Source organism: Callorhinchus milii, unplaced genomic scaffold, assembly GCF_018977255.1.
Source record: "Callorhinchus milii isolate IMCB2004 unplaced genomic scaffold, IMCB_Cmil_1.0 Scaffold21, whole genome shotgun sequence".
Taxonomy (NCBI): domain Eukaryota; kingdom Metazoa; phylum Chordata; class Chondrichthyes; order Chimaeriformes; family Callorhinchidae; genus Callorhinchus; species Callorhinchus milii.
In genome coordinates, this window is record NW_024704762.1 from 5,866,434 (window position 1) to 5,886,133 (window position 19,700).

A 19,700-nucleotide genomic window follows, 5' to 3' on the forward strand; every position below is an offset into this window, starting at 1 on the left:
GAGAATGATTGAAATCAGTGAGATAATCTCCTTGATATTTTCAAACACCGCAATACAATTATCTTTTCCATAACTTATTAAATTACACTCGAACACAAGGTTTCATATACACCCAACACAGTTTGATACAATAGAATATTTCTTCAGAATTCATCGTTACCATTTACGTAGAGACTGTTGGTGTCCAGTGTATATGTTCCCAGGAGAGAGATCTGGTTTGTTTCTTCACTGAACTTCTTGTAAATGAGAACCTTATCGACATTCCCAATTTCGGTGTTGTTTTTGAAAGTACAGAGAGCGTACACTGATGTGTGGTCAACCTTTGCACGACTGTCAAATACAAAAAACAATTAATTTGGCAGGAATGAAAAGAGATTACACATTAAGGTTATTAGTATTATGAGAAAGGGACTATTGTGTAGATGTGATTTTAAGGAAAGCATTAGAATATCCACTTGAAGGTGTGTTCATGAAAAAGAAAACATATTTCCAATCTAACAATGTCTATTTGCGGCTGAGAAACAAATTCTTACCTGAGCGATTCTACTTTGCAATGTGAGAATGCTGGGCTGATGTTGCTGTTATTAAAAATATTATCAAGCTGCAGGAAATCAAACAAAAGATTAGAAGAAATCACCAAAAAGAGTAAATTCCCGATATCTCAGCCCTGTCTTAACTTGTCACTTCCCCTTAAGTCATCCTACTGTCGATGACAACATCTTCAACTTGCACTTAATAACGCCCTTCATACCGGACCTGAGAACATGAGAAATGCTACATGAAAAAAGACCAAGTTCCATCTAGTTTGCCTTCCAACTTCCTGCCGGTCACATACACATATGTCCCGAACTCCCTCTGTACTAAATCCCATAATGTTATTTCCTAAAAAAAAGAAATATCTGCTGCATTTATTTATTTATAACAGACGCCTAATTTGCTACTCTGGACGGCTCATTACTGAGCCTGATCACCTGTCACTGATACAAGTTATCAGGAATTTATTGTATTACGTTTTCAATAAATCTCTACATATTTACATACTGCCATCTTACCCGATCAGCAATAACATTTGCTGCAGAATTGTACAGTTGAGATCCTGAATTTTCCAGCTCTGGTGTGAATGGCAGGTTGGTGATAATGAAGGTCACATTGAATGCTTCTTCCAGCGGTGGATTTGAAGTTACCTCCACAGTTGGTCCTTGTGCTGCAAAGATACACAGATAATGTACGAGACTGAAAATACAATGTCAATGTGTAACACTTGATATACTTTCTGCTAATGATGGGTACAAAGTTAATATATCTGATGATGAATATCAAAGGTACTTCATTGGCTTATTGTATTTAATGATGATCTATTGAGTATTTAATGCAAAATAAAATTTGTGAAGCGCCTTTCACGTCGAGAGGACGTCCCAAGGCGCTGAGCAGTCAGGGGTTAGGACCCAAGTTGGGATCACTGAGGGTGGAGGAAAGAGAGGGTAGGAGGGAGGCTGGAGATGCTGCCAAAGAGGAGGGCCTTGAGGAGTTTGTTGAAGGAGGCAAGGGAAGGTGCGAAGAGAAAGGGATGTCCAGTGTATATGTTTCCAAGAGAGAGATCTGGTTTGAGTTTCCACTGATATCCATTTATCCCCATCCAGAGGGTGGGGCAGAGAAGCTGAAGGCCCGACCGCTGATGGTGAGGTGGGCCGGTGGGGCACAATGAGCGTGTCTTTGAAACTCTGGAGGCTCTCATCATGATGCTGACTATGTTATCCTGAGAAACTGAACACGAATGTCGCTTGATTTCTTAGAGGATAAACGCACATTAAGCTGCACAGCCGAGACACACAAACTGAATTGTTAAAAAACCCATCTCAGTTGATAAACTCATATTATTTGTTCTGTCGAGGCATCGAACCTGTAAGCTGATTTATTTAAGACCCCATTTCCCCAAAACTGCACAAAAACAGGTCAGACTTACTCGTTAGAGGAGTTGTTTCGTGATAACCTGAGGAAACAAGAAAATGCACTGAGAATGATTGAAATCAGTGAGATAATCTCCTTGATATTTTCAAACACCACAATACAATTATCTTTTCCATAACTTATTAAATTACACTCGAACACAAGGTTTCATATACACCCAACACAGTTTGATACAATAGAATATTTCTTCAGAATTCATCGTTACCATTTACGTAGAGACTGTTGGTGTCCAGTGTATATGTTCCCAGGAGAGAGATCTGGTTTGTTTCTTCACTGAACTTCTTGTAAATGAGAACCTTATCGACATTCCCAATTTCGGTGTTGTTTTTGAAAGTACAGAGAGCGTACACTGATGTGTGGTCAACCTTTGCACGACTGTCAAATACAAAAAACAATTAATTTGGCAGGAATGAAAAGAGATTACACATTAAGGTTATTAGTATTATGAGAAAGGGACTATTGTGTAGATGTGATTTTAAGGAAAGCATTAGAATATCCACTTGAAGGTGTGTTCATGAAAAAGAAAACATATTTCCAATCTAACAATGTCTATTTGCGGCTGAGAAACAAATTCTTACCTGAGCGATTCTACTTTGCAATGTGAGAATGCTGGGCTGATGTTGCTGTTATTAAAAATATTATCAAGCTGCAGGAAATCAAACAAAAGATTAGAAGAAATCACCAAAAAGAGTAAATTCCCGATATCTCAGCCCTGTCTTAACTTGTCACTTCCCCTTAAGTCATCCTACTGTCGATGACAACATCTTCAACTTGCACTTAATAACGCCCTTCATACCGGACCTGAGAACATGAGAAATGCTACATGAAAAAAGACCAAGTTCCATCTAGTTTGCCTTCCAACTTCCTGCCGGTCACATACACATATGTCCCGAACTCCCTCTGTACTAAATCCCATAATGTTATTTCCTAAAAAAAAGAAATATCTGCTGCATTTATTTATTTATAACAGACGCCTAATTTGCTACTCTGGACGGCTCATTACTGAGCCTGATCACCTGTCACTGATACAAGTTATCAGGAATTTATTGTATTACGTTTTCAATAAATCTCTACATATTTACATACTGCCATCTTACCCGATCAGCAATAACATTTGCTGCAGAATTGTACAGTTGAGATCCTGAATTTTCCAGCTCTGGTGTGAATGGCAGGTTGGTGATAATGAAGGTCACATTGAATGCTTCTTCCAGCGGTGGATTTGAAGTTACCTCCACAGTTGGTCCTTGTGCTGCAAAGATACACAGATAATGTACGAGACTGAAAATACAATGTCAATGTGTAACACTTGATATACTTTCTGCTAATGATGGGTACAAAGTTAATATATCTGATGATGAATATCAAAGGTACTTCATTGGCTTATTGTATTTAATGATGATCTATTGAGTATTTAATGCAAAATAAAATTTGTGAAGCGCCTTTCACGTCGAGAGGACGTCCCAAGGCGCTGAGCAGTCAGGGGTTAGGACCCAAGTTGGGATCACTGAGGGTGGAGGAAAGAGAGGGTAGGAGGGAGGCTGGAGATGCTGCCAAAGAGGAGGGCCTTGAGGAGTTTGTTGAAGGAGGCAAGGGAAGGTGCGAAGAGAAAGGGATGTCCAGTGTATATGTTTCCAAGAGAGAGATCTGGTTTGAGTTTCCACTGATATCCATTTATCCCCATCCAGAGGGTGGGGCAGAGAAGCTGAAGGCCCGACCGCTGATGGTGAGGTGGGCCGGTGGGGCACAATGAGCGTGTCTTTGAAACTCTGGAGGCTCTCATCATGATGCTGACTATGTTATCCTGAGAAACTGAACACGAATGTCGCTTGATTTCTTAGAGGATAAACGCACATTAAGCTGCACAGCCGAGACACACAAACTGAATTGTTAAAAAACCCATCTCAGTTGATAAACTCATATTATTTGTTCTGTCGAGGCATCGAACCTGTAAGCTGATTTATTTAAGACCCCATTTCCCCAAAACTGCACAAAAACAGGTCAGACTTACTCGTTAGAGGAGTTGTTTCGTGATAACCTGAGGAAACAAGAAAATGCACTGAGAATGATTGAAATCAGTGAGATAATCTCCTTGATATTTTCAAACACCACAATACAATTATCTTTTCCATAACTTATTAAATTACACTCGAACACAAGGTTTCATATACACCCAACACAGTTTGATACAATAGAATATTTCTTCAGAATTCATCGTTACCATTTACGTAGAGACTGTTGGTGTCCAGTGTATATGTTCCCAGGAGAGAGATCTGGTTTGTTTCTTCACTGAACTTCTTGTAAATGAGAACCTTATCGACATTCCCAATTTCGGTGTTGTTTTTGAAAGTACAGAGAGCGTACACTGATGTGTGGTCAACCTTTGCACGACTGTCAAATACAAAAAACAATTAATTTGGCAGGAATGAAAAGAGATTACACATTAAGGTTATTAGTATTATGAGAAAGGGACTATTGTGTAGATGTGATTTTAAGGAAAGCATTAGAATATCCACTTGAAGGTGTGTTCATGAAAAAGAAAACATATTTCCAATCTAACAATGTCTATTTGCGGCTGAGAAACAAATTCTTACCTGAGCGATTCTACTTTGCAATGTGAGAATGCTGGGCTGATGTTGCTGTTATTAAAAATATTATCAAGCTGCAGGAAATCAAACAAAAGATTAGAAGAAATCACCAAAAAGAGTAAATTCCCGATATCTCAGCCCTGTCTTAACTTGTCACTTCCCCTTAAGTCATCCTACTGTCGATGACAACATCTTCAACTTGCACTTAATAACGCCCTTCATACCGGACCTGAGAACATGAGAAATGCTACATGAAAAAAGACCAAGTTCCATCTAGTTTGCCTTCCAACTTCCTGCCGGTCACATACACATATGTCCCGAACTCCCTCTGTACTAAATCCCATAATGTTATTTCCTAAAAAAAGAAATATCTGCTGCATTTATTTATTTATAACAGACGCCTAATTTGCTACTCTGGACGGCTCATTACTGAGCCTGATCACCTGTCACTGATACAAGTTATCAGGAATTTATTGTATTACGTTTTCAATAAATCTCTACATATTTACATACTGCCATCTTACCCGATCAGCAATAACATTTGCTGCAGAATTGTACAGTTGAGATCCTGAATTTTCCAGCTCTGGTGTGAATGGCAGGTTGGTGATAATGAAGGTCACATTGAATGCTTCTTCCAGCGGTGGATTTGAAGTTACCTCCACAGTTGGTCCTTGTGCTGCAAAGATACACAGATAATGTACGAGACTGAAAATACAATGTCAATGTGTAACACTTGATATACTTTCTGCTAATGATGGGTACAAAGTTAATATATCTGATGATGAATATCAAAGGTACTTCATTGGCTTATTGTATTTAATGATGATCTATTGAGTATTTAATGCAAAATAAAATTTGTAAAGCGCCTTTCACGTCGAGAGGACGTCCCAAGGCGCTGAGCAGTCAGGGGTTAGGACCCAAGTTGGGATCACTGAGGGTGGAGGAAGAGAGGGTAGGAGGGAGGCTGGAGATGCTGCCAAAGAGGAGGGTCTTGAGGAGTTTGTTGAAGGAGGCAAGGGAAGGTGCGAAGAGAAAGGGATGTCCAGTGTATATGTTTCCAAGAGAGAGATCTGGTTTGGGTTTCCACTGATATCCATTTATCCCCATCCAGAGGGTGGGGCAGAGAAGCTGAAGGCCCGACCGCTGATGGTGAGGTGGGCCGGTGGGGCACAATGAGCGTGTCTTTGAAACTCTGGAGGCTCTCATCATGATGCTGACTATGTTATCCTGAGAAACTGAACACGAATGTCGCTTGATTTCTTAGAGGATAAACGCACATTAAGCTGCACAGCCGAGACACACAAACTGAATTGTTAAAAAACCCATCTCAGTTGATAAACTCATATTATTTGTTCTGTCGAGGCATCGAACCTGTAAGCTGATTTATTTAAGACCCCATTTCCCCAAAACTGCACAAAACAGGTCAGACTTACTCGTTAGAGGAGTTGTTTCGTGATAACCTGAGGAAACAAGAAAATGCACTGAGAATGATTGAAATCAATGAATAATCTCCTTGATATTTTCAAACACCACAATACAATTACTTTTTCCGTAACTTATTAAATTACACTCGAACACAAGGTTTCATATACACCCAACACAGTTTGATACAATAGAATATTTCTTCAGAATTCATCGTTACCATTTACGTAGAGACTGTTGGTGTCCAGTGTATATGTTCCCAGGAGAGAGATCTGGTTTGTTTCTTCACTGAACTTCTTGTAAATGAGAACCTTATCGACATTCCCAATTTCGGTGTTGTTTTTGAAAGTACAGAGAGCGTACACTGATGTGTGGTCAACCTTTGCACGACTGTCAAATACAAAAACAATTAATTTGGCAGGAATGAAAAGAGATTACACATTAAGGTTATTAGTATTATGAGAAAGGGACTATTGTGTAAATGTGATTTTAAGGAAAGCATTAGAATATCCACTTGAAGGTGTGTTCATGAAAAAGAAAACATATTTCCAATCTAACAATGTCTATTTGCGGCTGAGAAACAAATTCTTACCTGAGCGATTCTACTTTGCAATGTGAGAATGCTGGGCTGATGTTGCTGTTATTAAAAATATTATCAAGCTGCAGGAAATCAAACAAAAGATTAGAAGAAATCACCAAAAAGAGTAAATTCCCGATATCTCAGCCCTGTCTTAACTTGTCACTTCCCCTTAAGTCATCCTACTGTCGATGACAACATCTTCAACTTGCACTTAATAACGCCCTTCATACCGGACCTGAGAACATGAGAAATGCTACATGAAAAAAGACCAAGTTCCATCTAGTTTGCCTTCCAACTTCCTGCCGGTCACATACACATATGTCCCGAACTCCCTCTGTACTAAATCCCATAATGTTATTTCCTAAAAAAAAGAAATATCTGCTGCATTTATTTATTTATAACAGACGCCTAATTTGCTACTCTGGACGGCTCATTACTGAGCCTGATCACCTGTCACTGATACAAGTTATCAGGAATTTATTGTATTACGTTTTCAATAAATCTCTACATATTTACATACTGCCATCTTACCCGATCAGCAATAACATTTGCTGCAGAATTGTACAGTTGAGATCCTGAATTTTCCAGCTCTGGTGTGAATGGCAGGTTGGTGATAATGAAGGTCACATTGAATGCTTCTTCCAGCGGTGGATTTGAAGTTACCTCCACAGTTGGTCCTTGTGCTGCAAAGATACACAGATAATGTACGAGACTGAAAATACAATGTCAATGTGTAACACTTGATATACTTTCTGCTAATGATGGGTACAAAGTTAATATATCTGATGATGAATATCAAAGGTACTTCATTGGCTTATTGTATTTAATGATGATCTATTGAGTATTTAATGCAAAATAAAATTTGTGAAGCGCCTTTCACGTCGAGAGGACGTCCCAAGGCGCTGAGCAGTCAGGGGTTAGGACCCAAGTTGGGATCACTGAGGGTGGAGGAAAGAGAGGGTAGGAGGGAGGCTGGAGATGCTGCCAAAGAGGAGGGCCTTGAGGAGTTTGTTGAAGGAGGCAAGGGAAGGTGCGAAGAGAAAGGGATGTCCAGTGTATATGTTTCCAAGAGAGAGATCTGGTTTGAGTTTCCACTGATATCCATTTATCCCCATCCAGAGGGTGGGGCAGAGAAGCTGAAGGCCCGACCGCTGATGGTGAGGTGGGCCGGTGGGGCACAATGAGCGTGTCTTTGAAACTCTGGAGGCTCTCATCATGATGCTGACTATGTTATCCTGAGAAACTGAACACGAATGTCGCTTGATTTCTTAGAGGATAAACGCACATTAAGCTGCACAGCCGAGACACACAAACTGAATTGTTAAAAAACCCATCTCAGTTGATAAACTCATATTATTTGTTCTGTCGAGGCATCGAACCTGTAAGCTGATTTATTTAAGACCCCAATTCCCCAAAACTGCACACAAACAGGTCAGACTTACTGGTTAAAGGAGTTGTTTCGTGATAACCTGAGGAAGCAAGAAAATGCACTTAGAATGATTGAAATCAATGAAATAATCTCCTTGATATTTTCAAACACCACAATACAATTAGCTTTTTCCGTAACTTATTAAATTACACTCGAACACAAGGTTTCATATGCACCCAACACAGTTTGATACAATAGAATATTTCTTCAGAATTCATCGTTACCATTTACGTAGAGACTGTTGGTGTCCAGTGTATATGTTCCCAGGAGAGAGATCTGGTTTGTTTCTTCACTGAACTTCTTGTAAATGATAACCTTATCGACATTCCCAATTTCGGTGTTGTTTTTGAAAGTACAGAGAGCGTACACTGATGTGTGGTCAACCTTTGCACGACTGTCAAATACAAAAACAATTAATTTGGCAGGAATGAAAAGAGATTACACATTAAGGTTATTAGTATTATGAGAAAGTGACTATTGTGTAAATGTGATGTTAAGGAAAGCATTAGAATATCCACTTGAAGGTGTGTTCGTGAAAAAGAAAACATATTTCCAATCTAACAATGTCTATTTGCGGCTGAGAAACAAATTCTTACCTGAGCGATTCTACTTTGCAATGTGAGAATGCTGGGCTGATGTTGCTGTTATTAAAAATATTATCAAGCTGCAGGAAATCAAACAAAAGATTAGAAGAAATCACCAAAAAGAGTAAATTCCCGATATCTCAGCCCTGTCTTAACTTGTCACGTCCCCTTAAGTCATCCGACTGTCGATGACAGCATCTTCAACTTGCACTTAATAACGCCCTTCATACCGGACCTGAGAACATGAGAAATGCTACATGAAAAAAGACCAAGTTCCATGTAGTTTGCTTTCCAACTTCCTGCCGGTCACATACACATATGTCCCGAACTCCCTCTGTACTAAATCCCATCATGTTATTTCCTAAAAAAAAGAAATATCTGCTGCATTTATTTATTTATAACAGACGCCTAATTTGCTACTCTGGACGGCTCATTACTGAGCCTGATCACCTGTCACTGATACAAGTTATCAGGAATTTATTGTATTACTTTTTCAACAAATCTCTACATATTTACATACTGCCATCTTACCCGATCAGCAATAACATTTGCTGCAGAATTGTACAGTTGAGATCCTGAATTTTCCAGCTCTGGTGTGAATGGCAGGTTGGTGATAATGAAGGTCACATTGAACGCTTCTTCCAGCGGTGGATTTGGAGTTACCTCCACAGTTGGTCCTTGTGCTGCAAACACACACAGATAATGTACGAGACTGAAAATACAATGTCAATGTATAACACTTCATATACTTTATGATAATGATGGGTACAAAGTTGGTATATCTGATCATGAATATCAAAGATATTTCATTGGCTTATTGTATTCAATTGAAACTACTGATCGTCTATCGAGTATTTAACACAAAATAACATTTGTAAAGCGCCTTTTACACTGGACGTCCCAAGGCGCTGAGCAGTCAGGGGTTAGGACCGAAGTTAGGATCACTGAGGGTGGAGGGTAGAGAGGGTAGGAGGGAGGCTGGAGATGCTGCCAAAGAGGAGGGTCTTGAGGCGTTTGTTGAAGGAGGCAAGGGAAGGAGCGAAGAGAAAGGGATGACTAGTGTATATGTTTCCAAGAAAGAGATCTGGTTTGAGTTTCCACTGACATCCATTTATCCCCATCCAGAGGGTGGGGCAGAGAGGCTGAAGGCTCGACCGCCGATGGTGAGGTGGGCCGGTGGGGGACATAGAGCGTGTCTTTGAAATTCTGGAGGTCTCATCATGATGCTGATTATGTTATCCTGAGAAACTGAACACGAATGTCGCCTGATTTCTTAGAGGATAAATGCACATTAAGCTGCACAGCCGAGACACACAAACTGTTTACTGAATTCTTAAAGTTCCCATCTCAGTTGATAAACTCATATTATTGTCGTTGCATCGAGGCAATGAAACTGTAAGCTGATTTATTCAAGACCCCATTCCCCGAAACTGCACGAAAACAGGTCAGACTTACTTGTTAAAGGAGTTGTTTCGTGGTAACCTGAGGAAGCAAGAAAATGCACTTAGGATGTTTGAACTCAATGAAATCATTCTCCTTGATATTTGTAAACACCATAATTCAATTAGCTTGTTTTTACTTATTAAATTACATTCGAACAAAAGCTTTCACGTATATAATACACAGTGGATACAATAGAATATTTCCATCAGAATTCATCATTACCATTTACATAGAGACTGTTGGTGTCCAGTGTATATGTTCCCAGGAGAGAGATCTGGTTTGTTTTTTCACTGAATGTCTTGTAAACGGTAACCTTATCGACATTCCCAATCCCGGTGGTGTTTTTGAAAGTACAGAGAGCGTACACTGATGTCTGGTCATCATTTACACGACTGTCAAATAAACAATCAATTAAATCGGCATTAATGAAGAGAGATTGCACATTAACAATATGAGCATCATAGCAAACGGACCTGTCCACAATACAAAAATTGACATGGAATCTAAAAAAGTATATTTTGTGCAAAGAACAACATTGCTTACCTGAGCGATTTTAGTTTGCAACGTGAGAATGTTGGACTGATGTTGCTGTTATTAAAGATGTTGTCAAGCTGTGGGATTTAAAACAAAGCATTAGCAGAAATGATCGACTTTGGCATTTTAGACTCATTTAGAAATATTTGCGTATTAGTGCACAAGCTTACCCTATCATTAATAACACTTGCTGCAGAATGGTAGAGTGGAGACTCAGGATTTCCCAGCTCTGATGTGAATGCCAGGCTGGTGATAATGAAGGTCACATTGAACGGAAGTGCAGGTGCTCCCTGGTTTGGAATTTGTGTTACCACCACAACTGGTGCTTCCGCTGCAAAGGTACACAAATAATGTATTAGACTCAAAATACAATGAAAAAAATCTGCTCCACTAGATGCACTTCGTTTTAATGATGGTAAAAGGAAATGGATCTAATTCAGGACTGAACAAAAACACAACTTGGTGTATTGAGTTGAATTGAATCCAATGATCTTCAGATTTGCTACTCAGTTTTCAATTCAGTGCTTGATCATCAAGCCTGAGGTGGATAGCTATTTGCTAGATCAAGGTATTAAGGGATACGGGCCAAAGGCAGGTAATTGGACGTAAAAATGGTGGAAGAGGCTCGAGGGCTGAATAGCCAACTCCAGTTTCCATGTTTATGCATTTCAAACAGTTTGTGACTTTTCAAATTCTTGATGCTCTCACCATGATCTTGACTATACACTGAGAAACTGAACACAAACGTGGCCTGATTTTTTTTAGAGGATGAGCACATGAATTGTGCCGGGCTACTGAAACACACAAACTATTTACTGATTTGTTTAAGGCTCCATTCCCCAAAACTGCACACAAACAGGTCAGACTTACTGGTTAAAGGAGTTGTTTCGTGATAACCTGAGGAAACAAGAAAATGCACTGAGAATGATTGAAATCAGTGAGATAATCTCCTTGATATTTTCAAACACCACAATACAATTATCTTTTCCATAACTTATTAAATTACACTCGAACACAAGGTTTCATATACACCCAACACAGTTTGATACAATAGAATATTTCTTCAGAATTCATCGTTACCATTTACGTAGAGACTGTTGGTGTCCAGTGTATATGTTCCCAGGAGAGAGATCTGGTTTGTTTCTTCACTGAACTTCTTGTAAATGAGAACCTTATCGACATTCCCAATTTCGGTGTTGTTTTTGAAAGTACAGAGAGCGTACACTGATGTGTGGTCAACCTTTGCACGACTGTCAAATACAAAAAACAATTAATTTGGCAGGAATGAAAAGAGATCACACATTAAGGTTATTAGTATTATGAGAAAGGGACTATTGTGTAGATGTGATTTTAAGGAAAGCATTAGAATATCCACTTGAAGGTGTGTTCATGAAAAAGAAAACATATTTCCAATCTAACAATGTCTATTTGCGGCTGAGAAACAAATTCTTACCTGAGCGATTCTACTTTGCAATGTGAGAATGCTGGGCTGATGTTGCTGTTATTAAAAATATTATCAAGCTGCAGGAAATCAAACAAAAGATTAGAAGAAATCACCAAAAAGAGTAAATTCCCGATATCTCAGCCCTGTCTTAACTTGTCACTTCCCCTTAAGTCATCCGACTGTCGATGACAACATCTTCAACTTGCACTTAATAACGCCCTTCATACCGGACCTGAGAACATGAGAAATGCTACATGAAAAAAGACCAAGTTCCATCTAGTTTGCCTTCCAACTTCCTGCCGGTCACATACACATATGTCCCGAACTCCCTCTGTACTAAATCCCATAATGTTATTTCCTAAAAAAAAGAAATATCTGCTGCGTTTATTTATTTATAACAGACGCCTAATTTGCTATTCTGGACGGCTCATTACTGAGCCTGATCACCTGTCACTGATACAAGTTATCAGGAATTTATTGTATTACGTTTTCAATAAATCTCTACATATTTACATACTGCCATCTTACCCGATCAGCAATAACATTTGCTGCAGAATTGTACAGTTGAGATCCTGAATTTTCCAGCTCTGGTGTGAATGGCAGGTTGGTGATAATGAAGGTCACATTGAATGCTTCTTCCAGCGGTGGATTTGGAGTTACCTCCACAGTTGGTCCTTGTGCTGCAAAGATACACAGATAATGTACGAGACTGAAAATACAATGTCAATGTGTAACACTTGATATACTTTCTGCTAATGATGGGTACAAAGTTAATATATCTGATGATGAATATCAAAGGTACTTCATTGGCTTATTGTATTTAATGATGATCTATTGAGTATTTAATGCAAAATAAAATTTGTAAAGCGCCTTTCACGTCGAGAGGACGTCCCAAGGCGCTGAGCAGTCAGGGGTTAGGACCCAAGTTGGGATCACTGAGGGTGGAGGAAAGAGAGGGTAGGAGGGAGGCTGGAGATGCTGCCAAAGAGGAGGGTCTTGAGGCGTTTGTTGAAGGAGGCAAGGGAAGGTGCGAAGAGAAAGGGATGTCCAGTGTATATGTTTCCAAGAGAGAGATCTGGTTTGAGTTTCCACTGATATCCATTTATCCCCATCCAGAGGGTGGGGCAGAGAAGCTGAAGGCCCGACCGCTGATGGTGAGGTGGGCCGGTGGGGCACAATGAGCGTGTCTTTGAAACTCTGGAGGCTCTCATCATGATGCTGACTATGTTATCCTGAGAAACTGAACACGAATGTCGCTTGATTTCTTAGAGGATAAACGCACATTAAGCTGCACAGCCGAGACACACAAACTGAATTGTTAAAAAACCCATCTCAGTTGATAAACTCATATTATTTGTTCTGTCGAGGCATCGAACCTGTAAGCTGATTTATTTAAGACCCCATTTCCCCAAAACTGCACAAAAACAGGTCAGACTTACTCGTTAGAGGAGTTGTTTCGTGATAACCTGAGGAAACAAGAAAATGCACTGAGAATGATTGAAATCAGTGAGATAATCTCCTTGATATTTTCAAACACCACAATACAATTATCTTTTCCATAACTTATTAAATTACACTCGAACACAAGGTTTCATATACACCCAACACAGTTTGATACAATAGAATATTTCTTCAGAATTCATCGTTACCATTTACGTAGAGACTGTTGGTGTCCAGTGTATATGTTCCCAGGAGAGAGATCTGGTTTGTTTCTTCACTGAACTTCTTGTAAATGAGAACCTTATCGACATTCCCAATTTCGGTGTTGTTTTTGAAAGTACAGAGAGCGTACACTGATGTGTGGTCAACCTTTGCACGACTGTCAAATACAAAAAACAATTAATTTGGCAGGAATGAAAAGAGATTACACATTAAGGTTATTAGTATTATGAGAAAGGGACTATTGTGTAGATGTGATTTTAAGGAAAGCATTAGAATATCCACTTGAAGGTGTGTTCATGAAAAAGAAAACATATTTCCAATCTAACAATGTCTATTTGCGGCTGAGAAACAAATTCTTACCTGAGCGATTCTACTTTGCAATGTGAGAATGCTGGGCTGATGTTGCTGTTATTAAAAATATTATCAAGCTGCAGGAAATCAAACAAAAGATTAGAAGAAATCACCAAAAAGAGTAAATTCCCGATATCTCAGCCCTGTCTTAACTTGTCACTTCCCCTTAAGTCATCCGACTGTCGATGACAACATCTTCAACTTGCACTTAATAACGCCCTTCATACCGGACCTGAGAACATGAGAAATGCTACATGAAAAAAGACCAAGTTCCATCTAGTTTGCCTTCCAACTTCCTGCCGGTCACATACACATATGTCCCGAACTCCCTCTGTACTAAATCCCATAATGTTATTTCCTAAAAAAAAGAAATATCTGCTGCATTTATTTATTTATAACAGACGCCTAATTTGCTACTCTGGACGGCTCATTACTGAGCCTGATCACCTGTCACTGATACAAGTTATCAGGAATTTATTGTATTACGTTTTCAATAAATCTCTACATATTTACATACTGCCATCTTACCCGATCAGCAATAACATTTGCTGCAGAATTGTACAGTTGAGATCCTGAATTTTCCAGCTCTGGTGTGAATGGCAGGTTGGTGATAATGAAGGTCACATTGAATGCTTCTTCCAGCGGTGGATTTGAAGTTACCTCCACAGTTGGTCCTTGTGCTGCAAAGATACACAGATAATGTACGAGACTGAAAATACAATGTCAATGTGTAACACTTGATATACTTTCTGCTAATGATGGGTACAAAGTTAATATATCTGATGATGAATATCAAAGGTACTTCATTGGCTTATTGTATTTAATGATGATCTATTGAGTATTTAATGCAAAATAAAATTTGTAAAGCGCCTTTCACGTCGAGAGGACGTCCCAAGGCGCTGAGCAGTCAGGGGTTAGGACCCAAGTTGGGATCACTGAGGGTGGAGGAAAGAGAGGGTAGGAGGGAGGCTGGAGATGCTGCCAAAGAGGAGGGCCTTGAGGAGTTTGTTGAAGGAGGCAAGGGAAGGTGCGAAGAGAAAGGGATGTCCAGTGTATATGTTTCCAAGAGAGAGATCTGGTTTGAGTTTCCACTGATATCCATTTATCCCCATCCAGAGGGTGGGGCAGAGAAGCTGAAGGCCCGACCGCTGATGGTGAGGTGGGCCGGTGGGGCACAATGAGCGTGTCTTTGAAACTCTGGAGGCTCTCATCATGATGCTGACTATGTTATCCTGAGAAACTGAACACGAATGTCGCTTGATTTCTTAGAGGATAAACGCACATTAAGCTGCACAGCCGAGACACACAAACTGAATTGTTAAAAAACCCATCTCAGTTGATAAACTCATATTATTTGTTCTGTCGAGGCATCGAACCTGTAAGCTGATTTATTTAAGACCCCATTTCCCCAAAACTGCACAAAAACAGGTCAGACTTACTCGTTAGAGGAGTTGTTTCGTGATAACCTGAGGAAACAAGAAAATGCACTGAGAATGATTGAAATCAGTGAGATAATCTCCTTGATATTTTCAAACACCACAATACAATTATCTTTTCCATAACTTATTAAATTACACTCGAACACAAGGTTTCATATACACCCAACACAGTTTGATACAATAGAATATTTCTTCAGAATTCATCGTTACCATTTACGTAGAGACTGTTGGTGTCCAGTGTATATGTTCCCAGGAGAGAGATCTGGTTTGTTTCTTCACTGAACTTCTTGTAAATGAGAACCTTATCGACATTCCCAATTTCGGTGTTGTTTTTGAAAGTACAGAGAGCGTACACTGATGTGTGGTCAACCTTTGCACGACTGTCAAATACAAAAAACAATTAATTTGGCAGGAATGAAAAGAGATTACACATTAAGGTTATTAGTATTATGAGAAAGGGACTATTGTGTAGATGTGATTTTAAGGAAAGCATTAGAATATCCACTTGAAGGTGTGTTCATGAAAAAGAAAACATATTTCCAATCTAACAATGTCTATTTGCGGCTGAGAAACAAATTCTTACCTGAGCGATTCTACTTTGCAATGTGAGAATGCTGGGCTGATGTTGCTGTTATTAAAAATATTATCAAGCTGCAGGAAATCAAACAAAAGATTAGAAGAAATCACCAAAAAGAGTAAATTCCCGATATCTCAGCCCTGTCTTAACTTGTCACTTCCCCTTAAGTCATCCTACTGTCGATGACAACATCTTCAACTTGCACTTAATAACGCCCTTCATACCGGACCTGAGAACATGAGAAATGCTACATGAAAAAAGACCAAGTTCCATCTAGTTTGCCTTCCAACTTCCTGCCGGTCACATACACATATGTCCCGAACTCCCTCTGTACTAAATCCCATAATGTTATTTCCTAAAAAAAAGAAATATCTGCTGCGTTTATTTATTTATAACAGACGCCTAATTTGCTATTCTGGACGGCTCATTACTGAGCCTGATCACCTGTCACTGATACAAGTTATCAGGAATTTATTGTATTACGTTTTCAATAAATCTCTACATATTTACATACTGCCATCTTACCCGATCAGCAATAACATTTGCTGCAGAATTGTACAGTTGAGATCCTGAATTTTCCAGCTCTGGTGTGAATGGCAGGTTGGTGATAATGAAGGTCACATTGAATGCTTCTTCCAGCGGTGGATTTGAAGTTACCTCCACAGTTGGTCCTTGTGCTGCAAAGATACACAGATAATGTACGAGACTGAAAATACAATGTCAATGTGTAACACTTGATATACTTTCTGCTAATGATGGGTACAAAGTTAATATATCTGATGATGAATATCAAAGATACTTCATTGGCTTATTGTATTTAATGATGGTCTATTGAGTATTTAACACAAAATAACGTTTGTAAAGCGCTTTCACGTCGGGAGGACGTCCCAAGCCGCTGAGCAGTCAGGGGTTAGCACCCAAGTTGGGATCACTGAGGGTGGAGGGTAGAGAGGGTAGGAGGGAGGCTGGAGATGCTGCCAAAGAGGAGGGTCTTGAGGTGTGTGTTGAAGGAGGCAAGGGAAGGAGCGAGGCGAAAGGGATGTCTAGTGTATATGTTTCCAAGAGAGAGATCTGGTTTGGACTTCCACTGACATCCATTTATCCCCATCCAGAGGGTGGGGCAGAGAGGCTGAAGGCTCGACCGCTGATGGTGAGGTGGGGCGGTGGGGGACATAGAGCATATCTTTGAAATTCTGCAGGCTCTCATCATGATGCTGACTATGTTATCCTGAGAAACTGAACTCGAATGTCGTTTGATTTCTTAGAGGATAAACGCACATTAAGCTGCACAGCCGAGACACACAAACTGTTTACTGAATTGTTAAAGACCCCATCTTGGTGAACAAATACATATTATTGTCATTCCGTCGAGGCACTGAAACTGTAAGCTGATTTATTCAAGATCCCATTCCCCGAAACTGCACGAAAACAGGTCAGACTTACTGGTTAAAGGAGTTGTTTCGTGATAACCTGAGGAAGCAAGAAAATGCACTTAGAATGATTGAACTGAATAAAATAATTCTCCTTGATATTTATAAACACCATAATACAATATTAAGTTACAATTGGACACAAGGTTTCACTTACACACAACACATTCTGATACAATAGAATATTTAATCGGAATCTGTACTTACCATTTACATAGAGGCTGTTGGTGTCCAATGTATATGTTCCCAAGACAGAGATCTGGTTTGTGTTTTCACTGAACGTCCTGTAGACGATAACCTTATCAACGTTCTCAAGCTCGGTGGTGTTTTGGAAAGTACACAGAGCGTACACTGATGTCTGGTCAAAATTTGCAAGACTGTCAAATAGAAAATCAATTAGATTGGCAGTAATGGAAAGAGGTTACATATTGACAATTAATGATAGCAGCATAACAAGCAACGAACTGTTGTGTCATTGTTTTCAGTCAATATTCTCTTAAAGTTAGGCTTATGAAAAGGAAAACCTATTTGCAATGTAACAAGGTCTATTTGGTGCTAAGAAAACAATTCTTACCTGAGCGATTTTACTTTGCAATGTGAGAATGCTGGGCTGATGTCGCTGTTATTAAACATATTGTCAAGCTGCAGGAAATAAATGCAAGTTTGAGAAGATATCTTCTAACATTACACTGTAAACAGATCTATATATATTTGCAAACCGCAAGCTTACCCGATTAGCAATATCACTTGTTCTAGACTTGTAGAGATCAGATTGTGGATCTTCGAGCTCTTGTATGAATGTCAGGTTGGTGATGATGAAGGTGACATTAAATGCTTCTTTGACAGTTGGAATTGGGGTTACCTTCACAGTTGGTCCTGGTGCTGCAAAGACACACAGATAATGTGTTAGACTGAATATACAACGTCTATCCTTTACACTTGACATAAGTTAAATGTCGCCTGATCTCTCAGTGGATAAACAGATATTATTGTTGTTCGGTCGAGACCCACAAACTATTTACTGATTTGGTTAAGGCTCAGTTCCCCCAAACTGCACGCAAACAGGTCAGACTTACTGGTTAAAGGAGTTGTTTCGTGATAACCTGAGGAAGCAAGAAAATGCACTTAGAATGATTGAACTGAATAAAATAATTCTCCTTGATATTTATAAACACCATAATACAATATTAAGTTACAATTGGACACAAGGTTTCACTTACACACAACACATTCTGATACAATAGAATATTTAATCGGAATCTGTACTTACCATTTACATAGAGGCTGTTGGTGTCCAATGTATATGTTCCCAAGACAGAGATCTGGTTTGTGTTTTCACTGAACGTCCTGTAGACGATAACCTTATCAACGTTCTCAAGCTCGGTGGTGTTTTGGAAAGTACACAGAGCGTACACTGATGTCTGTTCAAAATTTGCAAGACTGTCAAATAGAAAATCAATTAGATTGGCAGTAATGGAAAGAGGTTACATATTGACAATTAATGATAGCAGCATAACAAGCAACGAACTGTTGTGTCATTGTTTTCAGTCAATATTCTCTTAAAGTTAGGCTTATGAAAAGGAAAACCTATTTGCAATGTAACAAGGTCTATTTGGTGCTAAGAAAACAATTCTTACCTGAGCGATTTTACTTTGCAATGTGAGAATGCTGGGCTGATGTCGCTGTTATTAAACATATTGTCAAGCTGCAGGAAATAAATGCAAGTTTGAGAAGATATTTTCTAACATTACACTGTAAACAGATCTATATATATTTGCAAACCGCAAGCTTACCCGATTAGCAATATCACTTGTTCTAGACTTGTAGAGATCAGATTGTGGATCTTCGAGCTCTTGTATGAATGTCAGGTTGGTGATGATGAAGGTGACATTAAATGCTTCTTCGACAGTTGGAGTTGGGGTTACCTTCACAGTTGGTCCTGGTGCTGCAAAGACACACAGATAATGTGTTAGACTGAATATACAACGTCTATCCTTTACACTTGACATACGTTAAATGTCGCCTGATCTCTCAGTGGATAAACAGATATTATTGTTGTTCGGTCGAGACCCACAAACTATTTACTGATTTGGTTAAGGCTCAGTTCCCCCAAACTGCACGCAAACAGGTCAGACTTACTGGTTAAAGGAGTTGTTTCGTGATAACCTGAGGAAGCAAGAAAATGCACTTAGAATGATTGAACTGAATAAAATAATTCTCCTTGATATTTATAAACACCATAATACAATATT

The 19,700-nt window shown here is 39.3% G+C and overlaps 1 protein-coding gene across 1 annotated transcript in view; it reads right to left on the minus strand.

The window, feature by feature from the left end:
• LOC103182082 (mucin-16-like) overlaps positions 1-19,700 on the minus strand; it is a 51,309-nt gene that overhangs the window by 24,865 nt on the left and 6,744 nt on the right. The window contains exons 25-68 of the mRNA XM_042342860.1: positions 19,588-19,614; positions 19,242-19,393; positions 19,086-19,153; positions 18,719-18,888; positions 18,525-18,551; positions 18,179-18,330; positions 18,023-18,090; positions 17,656-17,825; positions 17,462-17,488; positions 16,544-16,695; positions 16,025-16,092; positions 15,652-15,821; positions 15,442-15,468; positions 14,531-14,682; positions 14,012-14,079; positions 13,639-13,808; positions 13,429-13,455; positions 12,518-12,669; positions 11,999-12,066; positions 11,626-11,795; positions 11,416-11,442; positions 10,716-10,876; positions 10,555-10,622; positions 10,234-10,403; positions 10,024-10,050; positions 9,100-9,251; positions 8,581-8,648; positions 8,209-8,378; positions 7,998-8,024; positions 7,087-7,238; positions 6,568-6,635; positions 6,196-6,365; positions 5,987-6,013; positions 5,078-5,229; positions 4,560-4,627; positions 4,187-4,356; positions 3,977-4,003; positions 3,066-3,217; positions 2,547-2,614; positions 2,174-2,343; positions 1,964-1,990; positions 1,053-1,204; positions 534-601; positions 161-330 (exon numbers count right to left, since the gene is read on the minus strand). Coding sequence (XP_042198794.1) covers positions 161-330; positions 534-601; positions 1,053-1,204; positions 1,964-1,990; positions 2,174-2,343; positions 2,547-2,614; positions 3,066-3,217; positions 3,977-4,003; positions 4,187-4,356; positions 4,560-4,627; positions 5,078-5,229; positions 5,987-6,013; positions 6,196-6,365; positions 6,568-6,635; positions 7,087-7,238; positions 7,998-8,024; positions 8,209-8,378; positions 8,581-8,648; positions 9,100-9,251; positions 10,024-10,050; positions 10,234-10,403; positions 10,555-10,622; positions 10,716-10,876; positions 11,416-11,442; positions 11,626-11,795; positions 11,999-12,066; positions 12,518-12,669; positions 13,429-13,455; positions 13,639-13,808; positions 14,012-14,079; positions 14,531-14,682; positions 15,442-15,468; positions 15,652-15,821; positions 16,025-16,092; positions 16,544-16,695; positions 17,462-17,488; positions 17,656-17,825; positions 18,023-18,090; positions 18,179-18,330; positions 18,525-18,551; positions 18,719-18,888; positions 19,086-19,153; positions 19,242-19,393; positions 19,588-19,614 — 4,596 coding nt within the window. The remainder of the gene's footprint in view (positions 1-160; positions 331-533; positions 602-1,052; positions 1,205-1,963; positions 1,991-2,173; positions 2,344-2,546; positions 2,615-3,065; positions 3,218-3,976; positions 4,004-4,186; positions 4,357-4,559; positions 4,628-5,077; positions 5,230-5,986; positions 6,014-6,195; positions 6,366-6,567; positions 6,636-7,086; positions 7,239-7,997; positions 8,025-8,208; positions 8,379-8,580; positions 8,649-9,099; positions 9,252-10,023; positions 10,051-10,233; positions 10,404-10,554; positions 10,623-10,715; positions 10,877-11,415; positions 11,443-11,625; positions 11,796-11,998; positions 12,067-12,517; positions 12,670-13,428; positions 13,456-13,638; positions 13,809-14,011; positions 14,080-14,530; positions 14,683-15,441; positions 15,469-15,651; positions 15,822-16,024; positions 16,093-16,543; positions 16,696-17,461; positions 17,489-17,655; positions 17,826-18,022; positions 18,091-18,178; positions 18,331-18,524; positions 18,552-18,718; positions 18,889-19,085; positions 19,154-19,241; positions 19,394-19,587; positions 19,615-19,700) is intronic.